At 39.1% G+C, this 26,344-nt stretch overlaps 1 protein-coding gene and 1 long non-coding RNA gene across 2 annotated transcripts; one reads left to right on the top strand and one right to left on the bottom strand.

Moving 5' to 3' along the window:
• Positions 1-7,741: 7,741 nt before the first annotated feature.
• Positions 7,742-8,999, bottom strand: LOC137001489 (uncharacterized). Its single transcript, XR_010891499.1, has 3 exons — positions 8,464-8,999; positions 8,249-8,348; positions 7,742-8,121 (listed from the first exon to the last, which is right to left on the bottom strand). It is a non-coding gene; the product is annotated as an uncharacterized lncRNA (long non-coding RNA).
• A 14,691-nt stretch (positions 9,000-23,690) lies between these two features.
• On the top strand, positions 23,691-26,109 carry LOC105669256 (uncharacterized). Its single transcript, XM_012362125.2, has 5 exons — positions 23,691-23,763; positions 23,827-24,027; positions 24,123-24,234; positions 24,410-25,440; positions 25,607-26,109. Exons 1-5 carry the CDS (start codon positions 23,691-23,693, stop codon positions 26,107-26,109), a joined length of 1,920 nt encoding a protein of 639 aa, XP_012217548.2.
• Positions 26,110-26,344: the final 235 nt, after the last annotated feature.

Raw genomic sequence — 26,344 nt, 5'->3', positions numbered from 1 at the left:
TCCGGAGAATCTTGTGCCTTCTTAGGAGGTCCTTATCCGGAATGTCCCCATCTCCCCTTCTAAGCTTTCTCGGCCTCGTGTCTGTGCCGCCGTCCGCTGTTCCTCCTTCGCTCGGGGGCGTTGTCCCGCCCCCCCTCCAGGTCCATCTATCATCCTCCCCCTTGGAGTTTTAAAGAGGGGCTCCCCATCCTCGCTCTCACTCGAGATAAAGAACACCTCCCCCCTTTCCTTTTAGTACTAGCGGGGTAGGAATCCCCGCTAGCCCTAATTGCCCTTACGTCGCTCCGCAGTCGGCCGACGATGGTTTTGTCGGCGACTGTGTCCAGATCGGCTGTTACGCCCCTCCCCTTTTGTATTCCTGACAATGCTCTTTCAATTCCTGATTGGATTGCCACGTCGTCTTTATTTGGTCCGTCTCTAGTGTTTGTAACTGTTTTTTGTTTAAATGTCTTCATATTGATCCCACGAGTTTGGTAGGAAACATCTGTCCACCCCTGCAGAGCCTCCTTGCAGGGATAAGGCGACTAAAATACTGAAGGGTTGCGCCAGGTGCACCACAGGGATCGTTTGCGACCGCACATTTTTATAGTCTCTTAGGCCATTCAGCCCTCGGCACGATGCCTTCCACCTTGGCTTGAGACTTTCACGCTGTTGTCCCGGACTCGTACACACGAATCGGCGCGGACGCCTTACGGGCCCCCAAAAAGCGACTGGCCCGCTCGGCGCACGCCACCGACTGGCCAGGGGGAGACCCGCCCCGCCACCCGCCCGCCTGAGGCTCGACATGCGGCGGATCATGCGCAACGGCATACCCCGAAAGCGCGCCCCCGGGTAGAATGCGGATTCCCCCGGGGAACACGTCTCAACGCAGCCGTCGCCCCCTCACCACCACATGCCGGCCCGGGCCCCCCACACTCGGGGGCGGACCACAGGTCCCCACCCGGGCGGGTGTGAATGTGGCGAAGTGTGTGTGTGAAAGAATGGTGTGTGTATATGTATGACTGATAAGTAATTGTGTAAGTGTATACAGGCGGGAAGTGGCATCCCACGCATCACCACGATGCGCGGGGGCCCCCGCCGGATGCATGCATGGCCCCCGAATTCCGAGCAGCTTCGCATCAGCGAAGGCGCCCAGAAAGTGCGGGGACCAAGAGTGTGTGTGTATATATAAGCGCGAGCGCGGGGAGGAACGACCCCCGGCCGAGTGTGCAAAGTCCAGGTACAACGGGGGAGGAGAGCAGCGCACCTCTCCCCCACCAATCCTATGGTTTGTTTTCGGAGTTTCCCTCTCCTAGGCTAGTTGCCTACCATAGCTAACGAGTCCGACCAACCCGGGTCTTTTTATAGAGGTTTTACCACCCTCGTGGCCCGTACAAGCTTCGTGCAAGCACCGGCCCCTTGGGGTTACGGTATGAGTCGGTCCTCCTCCCCACATGTAATAGGAGGCCAGCCGTTATGCCGGAACAACGGCGTGCTAACGAGACTGACTAGGTTCCAGATTTTTTATCAAGGTTTACTCCTCTATCCCGGTGGAGTGAAAAACACTCCCAACGGGTCCAGGCACCCGGGCGATTGAAGTCAGGGTCGCCAACCCCTATCGGCGATTGGGACAAGTCCCTAAAGGAGTCGCCGGGCTCCCGTTTTCTCCATAGAAGGAACCGTGTGCACTTAGCACCGTGAAACGACCCCAATGGGCCATCCCACGGTGAGCCCTCACCACGACAAGGTGGCGCACAACAAGGGGGACCTTACAGAACCTGACATGCTCCTCCTCACCGTAATCTCTTTACTTAGTCTTTGAATACTAACGATAGCACTTCGGCCACCCGCGCTCGTCATAGACGCAGGAGCCAGCCCTTAGCAGGTTGACGACCTATGGGGGGCAGGGACGATACCCCGCACATGCCGGTTCCCGGTATCCGACTCCGGGACGGTTTTTTCCATATTCTTACTCATACTCATGTAGTTCGCCTGGTTTCGTTTTACAATAGTCTCCATCTCTTGGTGAGACTTTATGTATCCAGGGTGATTCAAAATAACCGTATGTCCAAAGAGACATATGCCTGAGCATATTCTGAGACAACTTTTTCTTTTGCAAAAGTTTGTGCGGAGCTTAATTTTCAAATTATAAAAGAAAATAGTTAGCGTATCGTGAGTCGAGTATAAGAAACAAGCAGGGGCGGCGCAACTCACCGTTACACGCGGGTGTTTACGTGAAGCGCCCGCTATGATCAGCTGACACTCACAATACACAAATACGTATACGCACCTTTCTCTCTCTCTCTCTCTCTCTCTCTCTCTCTCTCTCTCTCTCTCTCTCTCTCTCTCTCTCTCTCTCTCTCTCTCTCTCTCTCTCTCTCTCTCTCTCTCTCTCTCTCTCTCTCTCTCTCTCTCTCTCTCTCTCTCTCTCTCTCTCTCTCTCTCTCTCTCTCTCTCTCTCTCTCTCTCTCTCTCTCTCTCTCTCTCTCTCTCTCTCTCTCTCTCTCTCTCTCTCTCTCTCTCTCTCTCTCTCTCTCTCTCTCTCTCTCTCTCTCTCTCTCTCTCTCTCTCTCTCTCTCTCTCTCTCTCTCTCTCTCTCTCTCTCTCTCTCTCTCTCTCTCTCTCTCTCTCTCTCTCTCTCTCTCTCTCTCTCTCTCTCTCTCTCTCTCTCTCTCTCTCTCTCTCTCTCTCTCTCTCTCTCTCTCTCTCTCTCTCTCTCTCTCTCTCTCTCTCTCTCTCTCTCTCTCTCTCTCTCTCTCTCTCTCTCTCTCTCTCTCTCTCTCTCTCTCTCTCTCTCTCTCTCTCTCTCTCTCTCTCTCTCTCTCTCTCTCTCTCTCTCTCTCTCTCTCTCTCTCTCTCTCTCTCTCTCTCTCTCTCTCTCTCTCTCTCTCTCTCTCTCTCTCTCTCTCTCTCTCTCTCTCTCTCTCTCTCTCTCTCTCTCTCTCTCTCTCTCTCTCTCTTTCTCTCTCCTGCAATGAGACAGATCCATATCAAGAAAAAATGTTTTCTCTCGTTCACGTTTCACGTTTCAAAACACAACACATTTACACACTCTGTTCACTCATTTTATCGATAAAACGAGGAATTTATTTAATGATCACTCGGCGCGTGAGAATTACTCAAAGAAAGAAACACGTGTTTTCGGCGGACACACAATACGTATTTACTCGACGGTAGCAAGCAGTCGACTGATTTCATTGGTTATGTTGTAACATAACATGGTGTGTCGAATGTGAACGTACGATGGCTTGAAGCCTCAGAACGCGCGCAATTAAAGAATTAAAATATTAATTAATGTAATTTATATTAACATAATTGATTGAAAAATATTCCAAACACGTAAGTTATTTATTACTTATTAAAAATCGAAACAAATCAATTTTCTTAAGTATTTTATTTAATTTTGGTTTTTAATAATTTGCAAACTGAGAGAATATTCCTTGAAATGAAATATTTGGTTGCCCTGAAAAGGGCAGATTATTTTTTTCTTTTGGAAGAGCTTTCTTTATAAAAGGTGTTCAAAGTGACCACCGTCCATTGTGACACAAGCTCTCATGCGTCTCAATAAATTTGTTTGAGTCTTTTTCAGTATATCACTATCGATGGACTAAATGGCATAATGGAGTTTGTTATTTAAATCTTCGACATCTTCGGGAAGCTTTCTGTAAATTATTTCTTTACAATGTCCCCACAAGAAAAAATCCAATGGATTAAGGTCCGGGGATCTTGCGGGCCAAGATTATGGGCCATACCGGCCCATCCAACGTCCAGGAAATTGCTCGTTTAAGTAATTCGTAACGACTCTGGCATTGTGTGGTCCAGCACCGTCTTGTTGGAATATGATTTTATTCCTATTTGCTAATGGAACTTCTTCCAATCTTCCAAAAATCTGGGATATTTTCTGCCAAAAATTCTTCATACAATGCGCCATTTAAGATATCTGGCAGAATAATTGGACCAAGTATGTTTGTGCCTATTATCCTTGTCCAGACGTTGATTTTCCATCGGACTTGAAAATTTCGGAGTCGAGTGACTCGAGGATTCTCATCGCTTCATACATGCATGTTGTGAGAATTAAAAATTCCTTCTCGTGTAAATAGCGATTCATCACTGAATATCACACGAAAAGGAAATTCTGGATTTTTGTCTACTCTTCTCAAAAATTCTCACAAAACGTCTTCCTTCGAGGATAGTCTTCTTCTCGTAAATTTTGCACGCGGCAATAATAATAAGCGTGCAATTTTTTTTTATATAATCCTCTGTACTTTGGAGTAAGACAGATCGTGCTCTCGAGCAATGACCCGAATACTAGTTTCAGGCTCTTGTTCGACAGCACGAGGAATTGTCTCCACATTTCGCACGTTTCTTGCGTTGCGTTCTCTACCGTAGTCTTTTTTATTCAATAAGACGCTTCCACTCTCGTACAATCGTTGAGCTGCCCTAAGTATGACGTTGGCCGACGGATGTTTTGCTCGATTTGGGTATAATTCTTCATATCTTGCAGCAACGTAATGCTGTCCCTGGCACTCACCAAGTGCCATCAGCATGTCATAATATTCTTTGTTTGTGCATGCCATATCGTTCTGATAATGCTTCTAGTAATCGAAGGATTATTGAATGAAATTGAGTCGCGTGTCGTGACCCGTGACATGCGACCTATGACGTTTTCTATTTGACAAGCATTATCAAAACAATATGGCATACACAAACAAAGAATATTATGACATGCTGATGGCACTTGGTGAGTGCCAGGGACAGCATTACGTTGCTGCAAGATATGAAGAATTATACTTAAATCGAGCAAAACATCCGTCGGCCAACGTCATACTTAGGGCAGCTCAACGATTGTACGAGAGTGGAAGCGTCTTATTGAATAAAAAAGACTACGGTAGAGAACGCAACGCAAAGAAAATTGATTTGTTTCGCTTTTTAATAAGTAATAAATAACTTACGTGTTTGGCATATTTTTCAATCAATTATGTTAATATAAATTACATTAATTAATATTTTAATTCTTTAATTGCGCGCGTTCTGAGGCTTCAAGCCATCGTACGTTCACATTCGACACACCATGTTATGTTACAACATAACCAATGAAATCAGTCGACTGCTTGCTACCGTCGAGTAAATACGTATTGTGTGTCCGCCGAAAACACGTGTTTCTTTCTTTGAGTAATTCTCACGCGCCGAGTGATCATTAAATAAATTCCTCGTTTTATCGATGAAATGAGTGAACAGAGTGTGTAAATGTGTTGTGTTTTGAAACGTGAAACGTGAACGAGAGAAAACATTTTTTCTTGATATGGATCTGTCTCATTGCGGGAGAGAGAAAGAGAGAGAGAGAGAGAGAGAGAGAGAGAGAGAGAGAGAGAGAGAGAGAGAGAGAGAGAGAGAGAGAGAGAGAGAGAGAGAGAGAGAGAGAGAGAGAGAGAAAGGTGCGTATACGTATTTGTGTATTGTGAGTGTCAGCTGATCATAGCGGGCGCTTCACGTAAACACCCGCGTGTAACGGTGAGTTGCGCCGCCCCTGCTTGTTTCTTATACTCGACTCACGATACGCTAACTATTTTCTTTTATAATTTGAAAATTAAGCTCCGCACAAACTTTTGCAAAAGAAAAAGTTGTCTCAGAATATGCTCAGGCATATGTCTCTTTGGACATACGGTTATTTTGAATCACCCTGGATACATAAAGTCTCACCAAGAGATGGAGACTATTGTAAAACGAAACCAGGCAAACTACATGAGTATGAGTAAGAATATGGAAAAAAACGTCCCGGAGTCGGATACCGGGAACCGGCATGTGCGGGGTATCGTCCCTGCCCCCCATAGGTCGTCAACCTGCTAAGGGCTGGCTCCTGCGTCTATGACGAGCGCGGGTGGCCGAAGTGCTATCGTTAGTATTCAAAGACTAAGTAAAGAGATTACGGTGAGGAGGAGCATGTCAGGTTCTGTAAGGTCCCCCTTGTTGTGCGCCACCTTGTCGTGGTGAGGGCTCACCGTGGGATGGCCCATTGGGGTCGTTTCACGGTGCTAAGTGCACACGGTTCCTTCTATGGAGAAAACGGGAGCCCGGCGACTCCTTTAGGGACTTGTCCCAATCGCCGATAGGGGTTGGCGGCCCTGACTTCAATCGCCCGGGTGCCTGGACCCGTTGGGAGTGTTTTTCACTCCACCGGGTTAGAGGAGTAAACCTCGATAAAAAATCTGGGACCTAGTCAGTCTCGTTAGCACGCCGGTGTTCCGGCATAACGGCTGGCCTCCTATTACATGTGGGGAGGAGGACCGACTCATACCGTAACCCCAAGGGGCCGGTGCTTGCACGAAGCTTGTACGGGCCACGAGGGTGGTAAAACCTAACCTCTATAAAAAGACCCGGGTTGGTCGGACTCGTTAGCTATGGTAGGCAACTGGCCTAGGAGAGGGAAACTCCAAAAACAAACCACAGGATTGGTGGGGGAGAGGTGCGCTGCTCTCCTCCCCCGTTGTACCTGGACTTTGCACACTCGGTCGGGGGTCGTTCCTCCCCGCGCTCGCGCTTATATATACACACACACTCTTGGTCCCCGCATTTTCTGGGCGCCTTCGCTGATGCGAAACTGCTCGGAATTTGGGGGCCATGCATGCATCCGGCGGGGGCTCCCGCGCATCGTGGTGATGCGTGGGATGCCACTTCCCTCCTGCATACACTTATACAATCACTTATGAGTCATACATATACACACACCATTCTTTGACACACACACTTCGCCACATTCACACCCGCCCGGGTGGGGACCTGTGGTCCGCCCCCGAGTGTGGGGGGCCCTGGCCGGCATGTGGAGGTGAGGGGGCGGCGGCTCCGTCGGGACGTGTTCCCCGGGGGAATCCGCATTCTACCCGGGGGCGCGCTTTCGGGGTATGCCGTTGCGCATGATCCGCCGCATGTCGGGTCTCAGGCGGGTGGGTGGCGGGGCGGGTCTCCCCCTGGCCGGTCGGAAATTAAAGAAATTAAAGAAAAGCCTTTGTCTCTAATGTCCGCGGACAAATTGTATTCTGCATGTCCTAAAAAAGATAAAAATCGTCTAACACTATATGCTGCAGATATTAATGAAATTGCTGGTCCCTCCTCGTCTAATGATATGCAACAATAATGTTTAAAATAATATTTATCATTGCATTGCTCATTGCTAATATTTGCTTTGTTCACTTTCAGATGTATAGAATATCGTGCCTGTGACATCAGGCATGATATCTTATACATTTGAACATCATGTCTGGTATCATGTATATCAGACCACACTTTTAAATGTTTAGGAAATCATGTCTGTTACAAACATGATATTTTAAACATTTAAACATTATGTCTGGTATCATGTATATCAGACCACACTTATAAATGTTTAGGAAATCATGTCTGTTACAGACATGATATTTTAAACATTTAAACATCATGTCTGGTATTATGTATATCAGACCCCTCATAGCACATCAACATTCCTAAAAGGTTACAATAATCTTAAATTGTAACATAGTAACATTCCGCGGAGATTAATAAAGCTGCCATTAACCTCCCAGCGACATAAAAATGTTCGCTTTAATATACTCCATTAACATTCTAGAAATCTTGTAAAGCACGTTGTATTAATATTTATATAACATGTTAGGGACTTTCTAATATTATTTTTAATACTCTTATAAAAAGAAATATTATAATGATTTATTCAACTATTAGCAAAAAATTGATTAAATATTATACTTTCTAATCATTTTTTGTTAATAGTTGAATAAATTAATATAATATTTCTTTTTCATTTTTTTTATTTTTTAAGAAGAAATCTCGCAAAGAATATATAAGTAAATAATTTGCAAAAAATCTATAAAAATTGAATAAAACATTTTATTATTGGATATTTCTTATACTCTATTGTATTTATTTATATTATGTTTATAAAAAATTATACAAATATTTTTAATAAATCAAATAAACAAAAATACTTTATGTCTTAATAAAATATTTATCACAGAGAGCTCTCCGGTAACAACAGAAATGAAAAAAATGGTATTACTATTTTTGTTCTGTGTCTATAGACGGCTAATATACTACATATCTTCTTCGTTGCCATCATCAGTTTCGCGCTCCTGTTGCTTTCTTATTTTTATCCTAAAAAATATCGATAACTAACATAAAATTTATAACATGCATTCTTAGAACAAATCTTTAAATTTTTTTACAAATATTTTTATTATATGTGTATTATATATTTCTTATTATTAATGAATATACATACTCTGCTCTTTGCTGTCGCCACTTAGCATGCACTAGCCAGCTCGATATGATTTCGGCAATCTGTGTATCATTTGTTTCCGGTTTATGAATTCGTACCACTCCTGTCAGATGTTAAATAAAAATAAAAATCAATATTACAACATAACGATATAAAATAAACATTTAATTATGCAAATTATTTAATTTAAAATATTGTTTTTTCTGTGTAATACTTACTCTTAAAAATTAAACACAGTTTGAGAGCACTAAAATTTCTTTTGTTTCGATGTCTCAAATAACTAAAATTCTCTGCAAGTTGATCGCTCAGTAACTTTTTTAACATATTTGTGATTATGTTGGATAAATTTGTTCCGCTTACTTGTTTCAACGTATTTACCTATAGGACAACAATTTTTTATATTATTTAAAAATATTACAAAAAATGTGTTTGTTAAAATTACATATATATTGTGTATACCACAACATTTTTACCATTTTGTTTGCAAACGAGCTATCTTTTAATACTTCTTCTAATCGTTTTAATGCATTTATATTTATTAATGGCAGATCATATTCTGTAAACTCTATAAAATCATATGTTTCTTGATTATTATGCCGCATAATGCTTGATGCTTTCAATAAAACCATTCTATTTTCTAGAGCAGTCATTTTGTTAAGTAACAACTGTAATTTCCTTATAACCTCTTTTTGAAACTCTGTAAAAATAAAAATACATTAAAATGTAGTGGTGTAATATTTATGTAATGTAATATATATATATATATACAGGGTGTCCCAAAAATTTTGACACAGCGCTTGTATGCCGGTAGAGAAGAGTAAACTGAATCGAAAAGTTCTCTATCACTTTGCAATTTTCGCAAGGGTTAATGAGATATTAATTATTAAAAATCTCATTAACCCTTGCGAAAATTGCAAAGTGGTAGAAGACTTTTTGATTCAGTTTACTCTTCTCTACCGGCATACAAGCGCTGTGTCAAAATTTTTGAGACACCCTGTATAAGTCTCAGGTCTGTTGAAACTTTGCAACATAGAAGATTGGCATAGAAAATTGATACATATTTGTCTCTGATTATGATCTGGTGCAATAAACTAATAATTTATGCTATATATAAATAAATATTTTTTAAAATTACAAACCATTTTCCGCAGGTAAAAAGTTGTTGTTTTCAATATACTTATTTGTATGCTTTATATTATGCAGTATGCTTTATAATTTGTATGCTTAATATTTTGCAAATTGCCATTTTTATTTGGTGAATTATCATGATATTCCCGTCCTATGCATTCATTTATTGTTACTTCTTTATCTGAATTTTTAGTATGTATAACAGAGCTCATTAAGCATTTAAATTTTGATTGTTCTACACTAGGCGACAGTGGAACTATTGTCTGATTTGCTTTAGTTCTTTTCTTGTTTGTGTTATATAATTTGTCTGGAATATTCGGAAACGGTAATAATTTAGTTTGTTCTTCACTTTTGTCAGAGTCGAATTCATATTCCGATGACGAATAATTTATTCTAGCTCGCTTATGTCTCGATTTTCTTTCTTTATCGCATCTTTTGGTTTCATTTTCTGTACCTTCGTCAGCCGTTAAATCTGATACATTTTCAGCAAGGTGTAGTTTCTCTTTTGCTCTTACGTATAAATCTAGAAATATACACAGACGTTATAAGGCAAATCGACATATTTACTAATAATGAACATAATAATTGAAATTTTGAAAAATAAATCTTGTTCTATAAAAGATCTTTACAACGTCATATATTTTCCAATTCGAGTTATCTTCAAAAGGCAATTTTGATTCAACAGCTTTCATTATTTTTGCTGGATTCCGAAAAGTAGGATAAGCGCATTTTGTTTCATCCTTGTTCAACCAAACTGAAGACACTATTGCCAGACCATCATGAAATTCTACGATACTGTAGGCCTTAGATGTGGTTATGTTTCTGTTTAAATTATAGATTGGATCATTTAAATAATATATTAGGACCTTGAATAAGTTCTCGCTGTTTTTTTTGTTAAAAAAAACATTAATTTAAAATATAAGGCTTACAATAACTTTACTCAAAGTATTGTCCATCATTAGAGACCACTTTCTCCCATCTTTCTGGCAGTAATTGAATCCCCCGTCGAAAAAACGATTTATCTTTTGACGCAATCCATGAATCGACCCATTTTTCGGTTTCTTCGAAAGAATGGAAGCGCTGCTCGCTCAAACCATGCGCCATCGACCGAAACAAGTGGTAATCCGAGGGGGCTATGTCCGGTGAATACAGCGGGTGAGGTAGAACTTCCCATTGAAGCGTTTCCAGGTAAGTTTTGACTGGTTTTGCCACATGTGGCCGAGCATTGTCATGTAACAAAATGACTTTGTCGTGTCTCTGCCCGTATAGTGGCCGCTTTTCTTTTAGAGCTCGACTCAAACGCATCATCTGAAGTCGATAGCGAGCTCCCGTGATAGTTTCATTAGGTTTAAGCAGCTCATAATAAATTACGCCCTGCTGATCCCACCAAATGCAGAGCAGAAGTTTCGAACCATGGATATTCGGCTTTGCCGACGATGTTGATGCATGGCCGGGCTTACCCCACGATTTTCTACGCTTAGGATTATCGTAGTGTATCCACTTTTCATCTCCAGTGATGATACGGTGCAGAAAACCTTTTCTTTTATGCCGTTGAAGCAGCAATTCACACATGAGAAAACGTCGTTCAACGTCTCTCGGCTTCAACTCATACGGCACCCAATGTCCTTGCTTTTGGATCATTCCTAACGCTTTTAAACGTTTTGAAACTGTTGACGCATCTACTTGCAATGTTTTCCCGAGCTCTACTAGCGTCTGACATGGATCTAGATCAAGCAATGCCTCCAATTCTTCGTCTTCAAACTTTGTCGGTGCTCCAGAACGTTCTTTATCTTCAAGGTCAAAGTCATTATTTTTAAAGCGCCTAAACCAGTCTCTGCATGTCGTATTCGACAGAGCATTGTCACCATATGTTTCAACAAGAATTCTGTGTGCTTCAGCTGCAGATTTCTTTTGAATAAAGCAGTGCAATAAAATTCCCCGCAAAAACACTTTATTTGGCACAAAAGTAGACATTTTCGCAATAGGTAATTAAACACGTGGTTGACACTGTGGTAAACTGTATCTACTAGAATTTGAGGTTACATATAGTACTACTTAGCTGATGCGTTTCCGTACGAAATTCCATGCACAGAGTGCCGCTACGCCATCTTTTAAGAAACAGCGAGAACTTATTCAAGGACCTAATAACATTTATTTGTAAATATTATATATACATAAATAATATTATATAACATAAATAATATGACATTTATTTGTAAATATTATATATAATAATTCAAGTGTAGTTATTGATTTATGATACATTAAAGGAGTCAAGACTACAAGAATCAATAAAAAAAATTTTATTTTAAAGAAATTTACAAACCTTTCTATAATAAATTAAATTAAATATATCAATAACCTTTACAATGGCTCATAAAATATAGAAATTAATAAATTAAATAAACTGGAAGAAATCATAAGAAAACTAACAAATCAAAATTAATTAATACAATAAAATAATAAATAATCCATATGTAATTGTAATATTTGAAATCCAGTTCTTTTTGTTTCGTGTTGTCAAATTAGTCAATATAATAAGATAATAAATAAATAATCATATTTTTTCTTTCTCGCCTTTCTAGCAGCGCTTTTCTCGATGTTATATATTAATGTATATATATATTTATATTATTAATTTTTATACGTATGTATTAAGGGGCACACGACAAACTGTTCGCCATATGGAATTTTCCAAGCTTTTGCTGCCACATTATTGATGGTCCATGCATTTAAAGTTTGATCTTCATAATTTTCATTCACAATATTTATTTGTAAAAATGAAGACTTTACAGGTAAGTCATATAAATGTTGTACGTTTAATAACTTTTTCCCAATTACTAATATTACTTCATCTTTGCATTGGATAATGTTTTTCACTTTTATATATTCTCCATTCTCTAATATGCAACAATTATTTCTTTTATCACCACAGTGGATTGTATATAATGAGTTGCGTAATATTTTGTATTGATCTTTAATATTACAGTTTTAGTGCAAAGGACGATCAAAGTGTTTCTTTTCTAAACATAATTCAGAGCTTTTTGCTTTTTTAAATTTGTTATTCACACTTTTTATTTCGTCAAGTCTTCTTGAAAGTTGTTGCAACGGTTTGTCTCCTTTTCTTAATAGTTTTTTAATTGTCGACATATAATTTTCAAATTTGAAACAACTAAAATTGTCTAATATTCCAAATTTTCTTACGTCTGCGACAAGATGTAGTAGATTATGTATATTGTGAGATGCATGTGCTTCACCATATAGTTTTACAAAAGAATAAACAAAGTGTTTTAATAAATTTTCAGCGTAATCCAGATAACAATCTTTCTTACAAAAAGCTTCATTTAACAATATTGAAATAGCTACATGAAATGTTAAAAAATTGTTATACATGTTTCTGTTTAATAAATCTTTTAAGACAACAGGCCCTAAGTATAAAATAAAAGTTCTAAATTCTGTAGCTTTCCATTGTTTATAATCTTCCAGTGATCTAGGTCTTCTATTAAATTTTGTTGGAACAGTTTGTCTAACATTTTTGAGTAGTTGAGAAACTTGTTTGCAGAAGGTTTTGGCAATTCTTCTGGAAAATACATGTTTCAACCATAAACTTATTAATTTTCGCATTACCCCTAAACACATCAAATGCATATAATCAAGTGGCACACAAGAAACTAATCCAAAATTGTCTATTTCTTTTAACAGACATATCCCTTGCTGATATTTTCCCATATATACATTATTTGCCATTTCTGTATCTGTTCGTAAAAGAATGTTTTCATCTACTCTGGGAAAACATACACGTCCATTATTCCATTCACCTCTTATGGTACATTTTGTACAGCTAGAGAATCCTGTATGACCTTTCACTGCAAGAACAAACGATTTTGCTGGTGTATCACAAATCAATGCACTTAAATTTACTTTAACCATTATTTCATTGTCAATAAAGCCTGTTGTTACTAATGGCTTAATATCAGATACAAATCTTCTTAAAATCTCATTGGAATCTTTCGGTTTTGTATATCCATAATATAGTCCTGCTACATATACCTTACCACACAAATCTGATATAAGGATAGGCCAAAAACAACTATTTGAGGATTGAGATATAGACATACCATCTATATTTATTAGCAAATCTAATATGGCAATATTCATACCACTTTTTCTTTTCTCAGTTATCATTTGTCTTACAATATCTATAATATTAAAGTGACAGTATTGACCATCGCCCATTTCAACAACATCTATATTTCTGGGAGTTTCTAAGAAGGTTCTAGAATCCTTTGGAAATGTAGTATTTGTAAAAGTATTTAAAATTTTCAAAAGTTCTTTTAGTGCAGAATGTGTAATTCCATATTGTATTGCCCATGCAGCTACATTTTTTTTTTAAATTTTATCTGCGTTTTCATTTAAAGACTTATTACTTGTTTCAGAATAAAAATAATTATCATCATCTGTATTTATTGTTTCTACAAACTCTGTCAATAATGCACCATCATGTTCAATGGAATTCGATTGTGATGTGTCATCATCAACTTCATTGTTTTGATTTGGTGATATGTGATGAGCAACGTTATCATCTAGTACATTTCTCGTCTTTACAGTACTTTTCTTATTGCATTCTATATTTATTGAATGGACACTACTATAAGGCGAGGTTTGTTGTGCCAGCAGTAACTTTCTATTATAAGAATATGAATCTGCTTCAAATCTAGCCAAATGTCTAAGATAACCCTTAGAATAAATTTTTAATTTGCGTATCTCACTCATAATGATTTTGTTGCTATTATAAACAGTAAAACAAAGAACGTTGAACTAACCTTTTAATATGCTAACCTACAATTAAATATTAATCGTTTTTACATTACCTGGTTTTTATTAAAAGTAAGAGGTAATTGAAGAACTGTAAAAATGTAAAAATGCAAAAATCGAAGCTTTAAGACCTTCAATAAATACACTTAATACTTCGCTGTACAGCACACACTACACACATATTTCACTATGTAATGCGAGCAAGACGAACGCAACCTCTGTTGAACGCAACTGATGTCGAACGACAGAGATAAAAGGCGCGCAATTTGAACAATGTCAAAGCTAATATATAAGATTAGAAAGATATTTTTAATTAAAAATAAATATAAAATAATTATATTAAGTACATCTAACAATACTTACAAAACATTAACAAATTGTTAAGCTATTGCATGAATAACACAAACAAATATTAATTTTATAACTCTAACATATTTTTAATTAATTTTGTTTAATGCTTTAATAAATAAAAAATTTAAAAAATATAAAAACGCACACATCAAAATATTAAACCATATTTTATAGTTTTGCAATATTTTAATATTGTATTAATATTTTTATTTTTAAATATTTTCAACATACGTATAAAAAATGAGATAATTACGCGTAAGGTTGCTGAAATATTAAAATAAAATTGTATTAATCTTCCAACAATATTAAAATGTAAAATTACATTATAAGGTTAATGGTATATACCAGTAACATTCTCATTAAAATATGTAAGATTGTAACCTTCCTGTAATCTTACTACAATGTTTGGTACTGTGTGGGACCACACTTATAAGTGTTTAGGAAATCATGTCTGTTACAGACATGATATTTTAAACATTTAAACATCATGTTTGGTATCATGTATATCAGACCACACTTATAAATGTTTAGGAAATCATGTCTGTTACAGACATGATATTTTAAACATTTAAACATCATGTCTTGTATCATGTATATTTTTTTATAATATATATAGTATATGTAGTATAATATATGTAAAATAAAATAAAATATAGTATATAATATAATTAACAAACGAGAAATAATGAAAATGGCGATAAGAGCCGTTGCAGGATGTTAGTGCTAAATTTTTTTTTTTTTTAATTTTTCTTAAAGAAATTAGTAAATTAGTCTACAAGAGACAGTTAAATTGTACACCGATCTCAAATCGAGATACTTAAAGTGTACGAAATTTATAGTACATTGTTCTCATATATCGAGAAACTTTAATGTACGTATAAAATATCAGGGCGCGAGTGGCTAAGCCGGGAATTGAACCCGGGTCTTCCGCTTGCCGGGCGAATGTTCTGACCATTAAACTACTCAGACCCCACGCTTCTAACATTTATCTCTCCTAGATTAGGAAATCAACATTGCTGTAGGACATAAACGCGTCATAATGCCCGCGTGATTTAAAACATTAAACCACATATAATGGAAAGGCTCCATATGTTTTTAACAAACGAGAAATAATGAAAATGGCGATAAGAGCCGTTGCAGGATGTTAGTGCTAAATTTTTTTTTTTATTTTTCTTAAAGAAATTAGTAAATTAGTCTACAAGAGACAGTTAAATTGTACACCGATCTCAAATCGAGATACTTAAAGTGTACGAAATTTATAGTACATTGTTCTCATATATCGAGAAACTTTAATGTATGTATAGGAATTATTGTAAAGAAAGGAAGAGAGAAAAAATATCAGGGCGCGAGTGGCTAAGCCGGGAATTGAACCCGGGTCTTCCGCTTGCCGGGCGAATGTTCTGACCATTAAACTACTCAGACCCCACGCTTCTAACATTTATCTCTCCTAGATTAGGAAATCAACATTGCTGTAGAACATAAACGCGTCATAATGCCCGCTCCATATGTTTTTAACAAACGAGAAATAATGAAAATGGCGATAAGAGCCGTTGCAGGATGTTAGTGCTAAATTTTTTTTTTAATTTTTCTTAAATTTTTGTTTGTTAAAAACATATGGAGCCTTTCCATTATATGTGGTTTAATGTTTTAAATCACGCGGGCATTATGACGCGTTTATGTCCTACAGCAATGTTGATTTCCTAATCTAGGAGAGATAAATGTTAGAAGCGTGGGGTCTGAGTAGTTTAATGGTCAGAACATTCGCCCGGCAAGCGGAAGACCCGAGTTCAATTCCCGGCTTAGCCACTCGCGCCCTGATATTTTTTCTCTCTTCCTTTCTTTACAATAATTCCTATACGTACATTAAAGTTTCTCGATATATGAGAACAATGTACTATAAATTTCGTATCTTCGTATATACACTTTAAGTATCTCGATTTGAGATCGGTGTACAATTTAACTGTCTCTTGTAGACTAATTTACTAATTTCTTTAAGAAAAATTAAAAAAAAAAAATTTAGCACTAACATCCTGCAACGGCTCTTATCGCCATTTTCATTATTTCTCGTTTGTTAAAAACATATGGAGCCTTTCCATTATATGTGGTTTAATGTTTTATAATATAATTAATTATATATACGACAGCTTTATGTACAAGAGTTTTATAGAAATAGTATACAAGTTTTTTTATAGTTCCTTAGTCCCACTTGGTGCCATTTCCTGATATCATATTTTTTTGTAAGAAGTATATAAGATAGCTTTTTTTGAAAATTTTAATATATATGACAGGTTTTTTTGAAAGGTTTAATATACACAATTTTTTTGAAAAGTAAAACAATACTGTTTTGTTTTAGTTGTAACAAAAACGTGTACTTGGCGCCTTTTTTTTACCTTTTTTTAAAAAAGGTAATTTTTTGATAGATATCATTTCTTTTTTTTTTAATAATATATATACGACAGTTTTTTTCATTTAATATATACAACAATTTTTTTGAAAGGTAAAACACTGTTTTGTTTTGATTGTAATAAAATTGACTGGAAATTATAAATATTGTTGGAACTAACTTAGTATACATAGAACAGAAATATTAAACTTTGAGTTATTTAATTTTATTTATTTTAGACAAATCATACACTAAAGTCTCTAAACAATTGTCACATAAGGCATAGTGATAATTGGTATGATTGTATAAATTTTAATTTTATCATACTTTTTGTCAAAAAAGCACATGATTCGAGACTTTAGTGTATGATTTGTCCAAATTAAATAAAATTAACTCTCAATCCCGACTCATGGGTCGTTTTCGACCCAAGCGAAATTTCAAAGTGCTGTAAGGTACCTCCATTTCTTAATAACAAACTATATAAAAAAATAATTTTTATCGAAATATTATAATTGGGTTCAACCTTCAAGTTGAAGGTTGAAAGAAGCTCCATGAATTTTTTCAGATTTTTTAAAGCGTTTTTACTGATCCAAATAACGCAAAGACGCAAAGCGACCCATGAGTTGGGATTAAGGGTTAAATATCAAAGTTTAATATTGCTTTTCTATGTATACTAAATTAGTTCTAACAATATTTATCATTTCCAGTCAATTTCATACTGTTCTGTCTGTCCACTAACCACAGAATACTGAGAGTGTTGTCAACATGTCTCGCTACACTTCTGCACTTTAAGATCGAAAAAATTTTTTTTCATAAATAATACTATTATTTTGATATACACTATCTTTATTCGTCTCCACAACACGTTATATATACATTTTACGACCGATATTAATTATATCAACGTTATTAATATCATCAAAGCTGCGATCTGACAGGTCTGAGCGCCGCCATATTAGAAATCTGAGTTGAGTGCGTTCTGATTGGTTGCGTGCTGACGACGCTGACCAATAAGACATGCGTTACATTTTAGCGTGACATCCGAGAAAAATAATGATTTTTTAGATTTCTCGACTTTGGATGCATATATCTTGATTTATAAAGCACACAGAGCAAAAACAAGCATATTTTTCTTATGTAATTTGGGTATGCGCTTTCGATTGAACCTATTACCAACTTAATTGGCCCAGCCGTTATTGAGATCCGATAATCTCGGCTCATCTGAACCTTTCGTCTCGCGTAAAGATACACGATCGGTCTTGCGCTGCGCGTGAACTTGGCGCGAGACACTACCGTGTTTCTTGATATCAGACTACACTTTTAAATGTTTACGAAATTATGTCTGGCATTTCTATATGTCAGACCGCACTTTTAAATGTTTAGGAAATCATGTTTATTACAGACATGATATTTTAAACATTTAAACCTCATGTCTGGCATTATATATGTCAGACCACAAGTATAAGTAATAGATATGTGCGTGCGCGCGCGCGCGTGCGTACCATACACATCTATTATTTATACGTGAATATGATACTAATATATGATACTAATATATATGTATATGTTTATAATATACATATAGTTTTTATATTGTAATATACATAATATTTACATAGTAATATATTTTTTGTGGTATTTTGCAATAATATGTGGTATAATAGGGCTACAGGCGAAGATCCACTTTAAAAAAATCTAGCGCGCTATTAGTGGCACCTCATGGGTGGCGTGGAAGGCCACTATTAACTACTAATAAATTATTAATATATCTTTCTTTTAAGTTTAAAGAGGAAAATGTCAAGTAGCAAGCGTGGTTAAACGGGTAAAGCGATTAGCTAAAATGTTGAAGATATTGTGTTTGGAAATTGCTTCTTGCAACTTTTTTTGCACAAGAGTTTCTAACAGTAATTAATCAAATTATTTAATAATGTTTTCGATAAAAAAGTATTATTTTATATTTATTAATAATCTTGGCATATGTTAAAGTTGCATTTTGTTAAAAAATTGTAAAATTATATTTTATTTTTCTTATTGACAAGTTATAGCAAATTAATTTTTTTTTCAACAGTTAATAATTTAACTTATGCGTATATTTTTAATGAATATAAAATAATACTGTTTAAAAAAAAAATTTATTTAATTATTTATTCGATTGTGCATTAGATTGTGCGTTAAAAAGAAATGCGAAAAAAGAAAAAAAAACAAGTTGCAAGATACAGGTCTAGAAGACGGAATCTTTATTATTCGAGCGAGTCGCCTTACTCGATTAAAAACGCTTTGCTTCTTAGCATTTTTCGTACGTAGCATTTTTCACGGGCTGGGGAAGTGACAAAGTATAGCATGCTACGCTGACGCGTGCGCACACGGACGCGGTTCTCGCTTGTGTAGTGCCCGCATGGTGGGGGCCGTTCCCCTCATGTTGTTCTGTTGCAGGATACTCGATCTTGCAGCACTGGTTCTTGTACTCCCGCCTAGCGTACTCGACTTCAAGCCTCTGATACGAGCATTCTTGTATACTCGCCGAGCGTACTCGGCTCCTCCAGGCACCGATCTTCGTGCACGGGTATTCCCGTGTACCCAGCCGGACCGCCACTCTGAATCCACCTTGTGCGAGCGTTCTCGTACTCCCGCCGAGCGTACTCGGCTTCCCAATCCAAATATCGCGTTTCCGTGCACTGGGATTTGAAGCTAAAATCCATCCGGCAGGCAAAACCGCGTCGACCAATCCGCGCCGCCGAGCGACCTGTATCTATCAACTATCAAACGGACTCGCGACACTTCTACGAACGCACCCACTGACAGGCGTTCCGTCGTGCCAACCGCTACGACTCAATCATACGCGCTTGCGCTAATCGTTTCGCCGATCGCACCAAGACGTTTCACGTCACACGTATACGAATCGTACCTCGCCGTTATATATTCAAGCAGTTATACGCATCACACATCGCCGTGATCTATTCAAGCAATTATACGAATCATATGTCGCCTTTATTCACTCACGCATTTATATAAATCACACCGAGTACATTTATACAAATTTCACATCGCAATTACACACTTCGCACACTACATTTATACAAATTTTACATCGCAATTACGCACTTTGCACACTACATTTATACAAATCATACATCGCATGTACACACAGTCATCAATCTTATTATTTCAATAAACACATTAATTTACTATCATCTATCTTAAATGTGAGTTCTTCTTGGTGTACCCCCAACCGAACGAACTCGGATTCCGTCGAGCTATACCACGCCCGAAAAAGCTCACACGGTTTCATAATTTTTTTGAATAATTAATCTTACTTTTATCTTTTAGCTTATACTAAGGTAAGTAAAATATTGTATTTTTATGTGTTTTATTCTTACACTAATGTAAGGTATTAAACAAATAAGCTTACTGGAAATACTCAATTTATTTTTTTATTTTCTATACTCTTTGCTACACGTTATTGCTACTCGTAAGTCGCACGCCTATTGCGTTGTTTTTTTGTTCCTTACACACGTTCTCCCCTCTTACCGTCCTCCTTTTCTTTTTTACGCAGTGGCGCGCGGATCCTATGGCGCGCTGTTTAATTTTTGACCCGTGTTGTTTCGTACATTAATATTCGTATAATTACATCTTATGAGTATATGTATATTTCTTGAACAATAAGATTAAGTTATATATGATTACATTATTTTATATAATTATTTTAATTCTATATATACAAGTTTTTAGGTTCTCGCAGAGGTTTCGTCGTTCTTTCTGGACGTCCTTTCGGATGCCCCTTCTGACCCGGTTTTTTCTCTTGGAATCTCTGGTCCTTGCTGAGGATCTGCCGATTGCAAAGTAAGATTAGGTTCCTTCTCGTTGTGCGCCACCTTGTCGTGGTGAGGGGGCTCACCGTGGGGTGGTCCGTTGGGATCATTCCGCGGTGCTAAGAGCGCACAGTACCCTTGTTTGAGGGAACATAAGAGCTTGGCGACTTCTTTAGGGGCGAAATTTGTGCTTATATACGAATGGAATTCCAATCGCCGGTAGGGGTTGGCGGCCCTGACTTTAATCGCCCAATGGCACGGCACCGTTAGGGGGAGGTCCGTTCCTTATCCGTGACGACGCGGTGCTCCCGCAGGCGCCTCCTTGTAGTCTGGGTGCTCCCGGACCATAGGTTAAGTGCACGCCAACCTGAGCCGGTGACTCGGATCCCTACTGGAGCCCGGGTCGCCGGTTTCGGTGGGGGGACGTGGGTACCTGGCTGGTGTTCAGTCCAGGTGTCCCACAAGGGAGGTGCGCTGGAAAGTTCTCTCTGGGCGCTTTGAGGAGAGACGGGCCAACGTGCCTGAAACTCTCAAGTACGTCGGACTGGGTCACCTTTAGTTCTTGTCAAGACTAAGGTGATGGCGATGGTCCGGGGCGGATCTTCTAGGGAAGGCCCCTAGAGTTCCGGCCCGGTCCAGCGGCCGGGGCCGTCTGAAGAGTTGCTAGATTGAATCCGGCTGCGTTTTGCTCATCGGGCAGGTCGGGCTCATTAGCCTTGGCCGGCAACCGACCTAGGAGAAGTAAAACTCTGATTACAAACCCGCAGAAGAAAACTGTGTCAACAAATTATATTTTATGAATTTAATGGAATACGAAGAAGAACACTTACCATCACAGGGGGGGGGGGGGGTCGGATACCCCAGTGATCGGCGCATACGGAGGTATCCCTGCCTCCGATATGTCGTCATCAAGTAAAGGGCTGGCTGGACTGTTTGTGACAAGCGGCCTAGCTAAACCAGCTATCGTCTCAAACCTACAAGTAGATTATATGATAAGGGAGCAACAACCAGGACCAAGTTCAATCGGAAAAGCATGGAATATACGAGAAAAGGAGATAGGTATGAACTTACCTTCTGCTCTCGTGCAAGATAAGACAAAGATCCAAGACTGATGTAGGGGTCTTGCCAGGTATGCTAATGGAAGTTACGCTAACTCCTGTCCCAAAAGTCAGGACAATACCTGGAAAAAAAGCAACAAAGAGTGCAAAAACGGAGAACCGTTTCTCCGTTTTTGCACTCTAGACACCGAGTGTATGGATCTTACAGTAATCTTTGACACCGAAAGTCAAGCCTTTTTAATGAAGACGGTATCGAGTTCAGGACCCAAACGTACCAAGAAGAGAAAATGTTGAAACACTCCGGACACTTCCTCTTTGGAGGAAAAAGAAGCGGAGAAGGGCTTGGAGCTAACATACAACCAGCGACTAGAGGCTGACAACTTAATGGCTGATTTAGGCAAAAAATCCACAGCAGAAATAGGCGCCTACGCTAAAGGCTGGCTGCGTGAAGTGGATGGTTCTAGAGCAAAGTCAAGAAACATCAAAGGTACACTAGATAGAAAGATCAAAACATGCACGCAGGCAGTTCTAGAGGCGATCACACTACTTACAATAAAAGCCTATCAAGGAGACACGCAATTCCTGCAAAAAAAGTAAATAAATTAGGGAAAAAAATGGCCATAATCAAACAAGAAAATGAGTTGTTAAAAAAGAAACTGGAAGAAAGGACAGTTCCCGCTCAAAAAGAAACTTCCTCTTCTACACCTACCACGGATCCAATTTCGTATTATGAAGAAGAGGCCACCTACCTAGTATGGAGATATACGTTCCACCGGTTGTCAAACTCCCAATGCAAGGAGTAACCAAGGTCATAGATGAAGGAAGAATACTTCAAAATAGAGTAATTAAAAATAAATCTAAAGAACAAGACACAGGTAATAGACGACATTCAGATATGGATGTTGTAATGAAGAACACCCCCCTTGCAACGACAATGGAAGTAAAAAGCCAAGAAAATGCAAACGAAATCTTAACTGCAATCAAAGGCTTAACGTCAGTGGTCCAGAATTTGGTCCAATTACAAGTAAAAGGACTAGCTGGGAATAAAGAAAATAAATCATACCTAGAACAAAACAAAAAAGAGGAAACATCGAGTAAAAAAAAACTTACCTCAAAGATGCCAACAAAGGTAATTACCCTCGCTGCTCCATCTGCTGCTCCGAGATCTTCAAAGATGACTGCTCCCGCTGCTTCATCTGTTGCTCCATTCGTTGCCGGATCGACTGCTGCTGCTGCTGCTGCTGCTGCTGCTGCTGCTGCTGCTGCTGCTGCTGCTGCTGCTGCTGCTGCTGCTGCTGCTGCTGCTGCATCTGAAACAAAAAAGAAAATTAGAAAAAGAAAAATAGAAAGTAAACCGACCCAACAATCAGAACTATTGTGGATCGAAGTAATTGGCAGAAAAGCCAAGAAGAAAACAAAAGGAGAAAAAATGAACACTTTCAATGCTCCTCCTGTGAATCACAACAAAGAAAGAGAAAGGAAAGAGGGGATAAAGAATAACCCTTTAAAAGCTAAAAATTGTCACGCTCTGCTGTTGTGTCTATCACTTGCTTAGACGGCGACAAGTATACTGAGACAATGCAAAAGGCAAAATCAGCCATTAATCTTAATGAGCTGGGCATTGAAATTACGACGATAAAACCCGCATTTACGAGAGGAATTATAATCCAAATTCCGGGTGAAAAGGCGAATGACAAAGCAGACACTCTTGCGAACAAATTACGGAAGGTGTTTAAGGGGACGGAGGTCAAAATTGGACGCCCACGCAAAAGATAGATTTGAGACTCTCTGGCCTTGATGATGCCACAGCGCCAGAGGAAGTGATTCAAATAGTTGCGAAACAAGGCGAATGACATGTAGATGACATACGCCACGGCCACATTAGACGATACAAATAAGGCATGGGTGCGATTTGGCTTCAAGTTCCAGCGCTGGCAGCTGTTAAAGCTGCAGAAGGAGGAAAAATACGAATAGGTTGGACAATGGCTCGAGTAGAGATACTACAAATAAGACTAATACAATGCTACAAATGTTTAGCTAAAGGACATACCCGTAACAGATGCCCCCCAGACAACGTGGATCTGTCTTCGCACTGTTACAACTGTGGAGAAACCGACCACAAAGTAGAAACATGTACTAGGAAAGCATGCTGCCCAATTTGTAAGGACAGAGGCTTAAAGGATCATAGAGCGAGCAGTCCTGAATGCCCGCCCAGCCCCCCCGTTAAGGGCAGGTCAAGTAATACTTCTATGCCGGTCTCAACAATGAGAAAGGTAACAAGTATGGAGATAGAGGATACTAATATACACTAATGGCCCTCTCAATTATTTTAGCTAACGTTAATCACTCTGGCGGGGCTCAGGATCTACTCATTCACGTGACTGAGTGGAGAACGAGCCTCGTCATTGTGACGGAGCCCTACTACGTACCAGAAAATTCCAGGTGGTGGGGTTCAACTGGGAACTCCTCCAAGGTGGCAATCACCTGGGGGGGGGGGTGATGTGGGGGAAAACCTCCCTTGCAATCTAATTGAACGAACAATGGACTGGATAGCCGTAGACTAGGGCGGCTATCTAATTGTGGGACGCTATTGCTCGCCGAGAAAAAATGTAAATTTTAGGGCTTTCCTCAGTTCGGTAGCCTCATTACTAGATCCCAACATTGGAAGACCAGTGTTACTGCTAGGTGACTTCAACGCTAGATCCCTACAATGGGACAAGAAGAGCTCAACTAAAGGCAAAATACTAGTAAACTGGGCTGCTGGTAGAGGTCTCATTTTGGTTAACAAGGACACTACGTCCACATGTGTGAGATCACAAGGCCGATCAACTGTAGACCTTGCATGCGCAAACCCAGCTATGCTCAGTAAGATAAAAAATTGCTATGTAGACCTGGAAACTCCTACCGCCTCAGATCATCTATATATTAAAATAACTCTAGGATCCACCCTCGATCGGGTGAAAAATAGATTAAGGGAATCCAGACTCCGTTTTCCCAAATGGAATGGCAAAAAACTGAACAATGATCGTTTAATGGCCGCGATCATAGCCAAAACATGGATTGACAGAGAGCATCTGGAGAAGGGTGCAGTGGAACAGGCTTCCTGGCTAGACAATACATTGTGTGAGGTTTCTGATGTAGCAATGCCGAGAATTAGAAAGAACAGGCAGAATAACACATACTGGTGGTGTAAAGAAGTAGCTACACTACGAGAAAAATGCATAAAAACAAGAAGACTACTCACGAGAATAAGAAAAAGAGGATCAGATGACATAAGAATCTATGCAGAACGACAACACACAGAAGCACAAAGAAACCTGCGATTAGCTATAAAGAAGATCAAGAACAATGCATGGAGAAAACTTTTGGAGACGATTGACCAAGATCCCTGGGGACGACCTTTCCAAATAGTAACAAGAAAGATAAAACCCCAGACCATGCCGATAGTCGCTGCACTTCCGCCAAACACTGTGGAGAAGGTACTCAATGTACTCTTCCCGCCGGGTGATAGATGCCGAGAACCTCATAGAGAACAAATTGTTTGGCAGGCAGACTGGAACGTCCAAGAATTAGGGGTGAAATCAGCCCTGAAAAAAATACAGGGAAATAAAGCCCCAGGCCCAGGAGGAGTGCTTGGATCAGTGATAGTTGGTACGTCCGAACACTTGCTCTCTGCCTAGACAAGATGCTGCAACTCGTGCCTGAAAGAAGGTAAATTTCTGAAAAACTGGAAGGTGGCGAACCTTGTCCTTCTCCGGAAAAAGGAGGGTCAGATGGACGACCCGGCCTGCTTTCGTCCTATTTGCCTTAAACGAAGCTGGAAAACTGTTGGAAAGATTAATAGTTGGTTGCATTAATACTTACCTGCAGGATACCTGTGGACTTTCCGACGAACAATATGGATTTAGGGAAGGTAGATCCACGATTAATGCCATCCTTCGTCTACGATCGTGCGTCCAAGAGCAAGGACGAGTGGTGTTGGCAGTGGGGTTGGATATTGCCAACGCGTTCAACTCCCTGCAATGGAGCACCATTCTCCGAGCCATGAGAAGAAAGCAATTTCCCGAATATCTGTTGGAAATAATTAGAGATTACTTGAGCGACAGATGGTTGGTGTATGTAAACCGACATGGTAAAATCACCAGGAAAAGTCACTCGAGGAGTCCCTCAAGGGTCAGCTCTGCGTCCTACCCTATGGAATATAGGGTACGACGGAGTGCTGGAATCTGCAGCCCTACTAAAAAACAGTATGGTACTCTGTTACGCGGATCATACGGTTTTACTGACCTCTGGGTACTCCATCAGGGAGGCGGCGTGTAGAGCGGAACTTGCGGTGGCCTTACTGGTTCTAGAAATAGAAAAACTAGGTTTAAGAGTTGCTCCTGCAAAAACTGAGGCAATGGCCTTTCCAGCTAGTGCTGTCAAAAGCCACACAGTCTCCATACTAGTAAAGGGCAAACTGATAAAGGTGAAAAACATCATCCGCTATTTAGGTGTCATACTAGATGGGATTGGACATTTGCGCCACATTTCACAAGCGCTATTCCCAAAGCGG

Source organism: Linepithema humile, chromosome 8 (assembly GCF_040581485.1).
Source record: "Linepithema humile isolate Giens D197 chromosome 8, Lhum_UNIL_v1.0, whole genome shotgun sequence".
NCBI classification, from domain to species: Eukaryota; Metazoa; Arthropoda; class Insecta; order Hymenoptera; family Formicidae; genus Linepithema; species Linepithema humile.
Note: the sequence above shows the minus strand (reverse complement) of the source record. Positions and strands in the feature narration are given on the sequence as shown.

Bases quoted from the DNA above. Each gene is read 5' to 3' on its own strand.
- LOC105669256 (XM_012362125.2), top strand. From the start codon at position 23,691: ATGGGTGCGATTTGGCTTCAAGTTCCAGCGCTGGCAGCTGTTAAAGCT. The intron at 23,764-23,826 runs GTTGGACAATGG...ACAAATGTTTAG, and splicing joins AGGAGGAAAAATACGAATAG to CTAAAGGACATACCCGTAAC. The intron at 24,235-24,409 runs GTGGGGTTCAAC...TGTAAATTTTAG, and splicing joins GTACCAGAAAATTCCAGGTG to GGCTTTCCTCAGTTCGGTAG.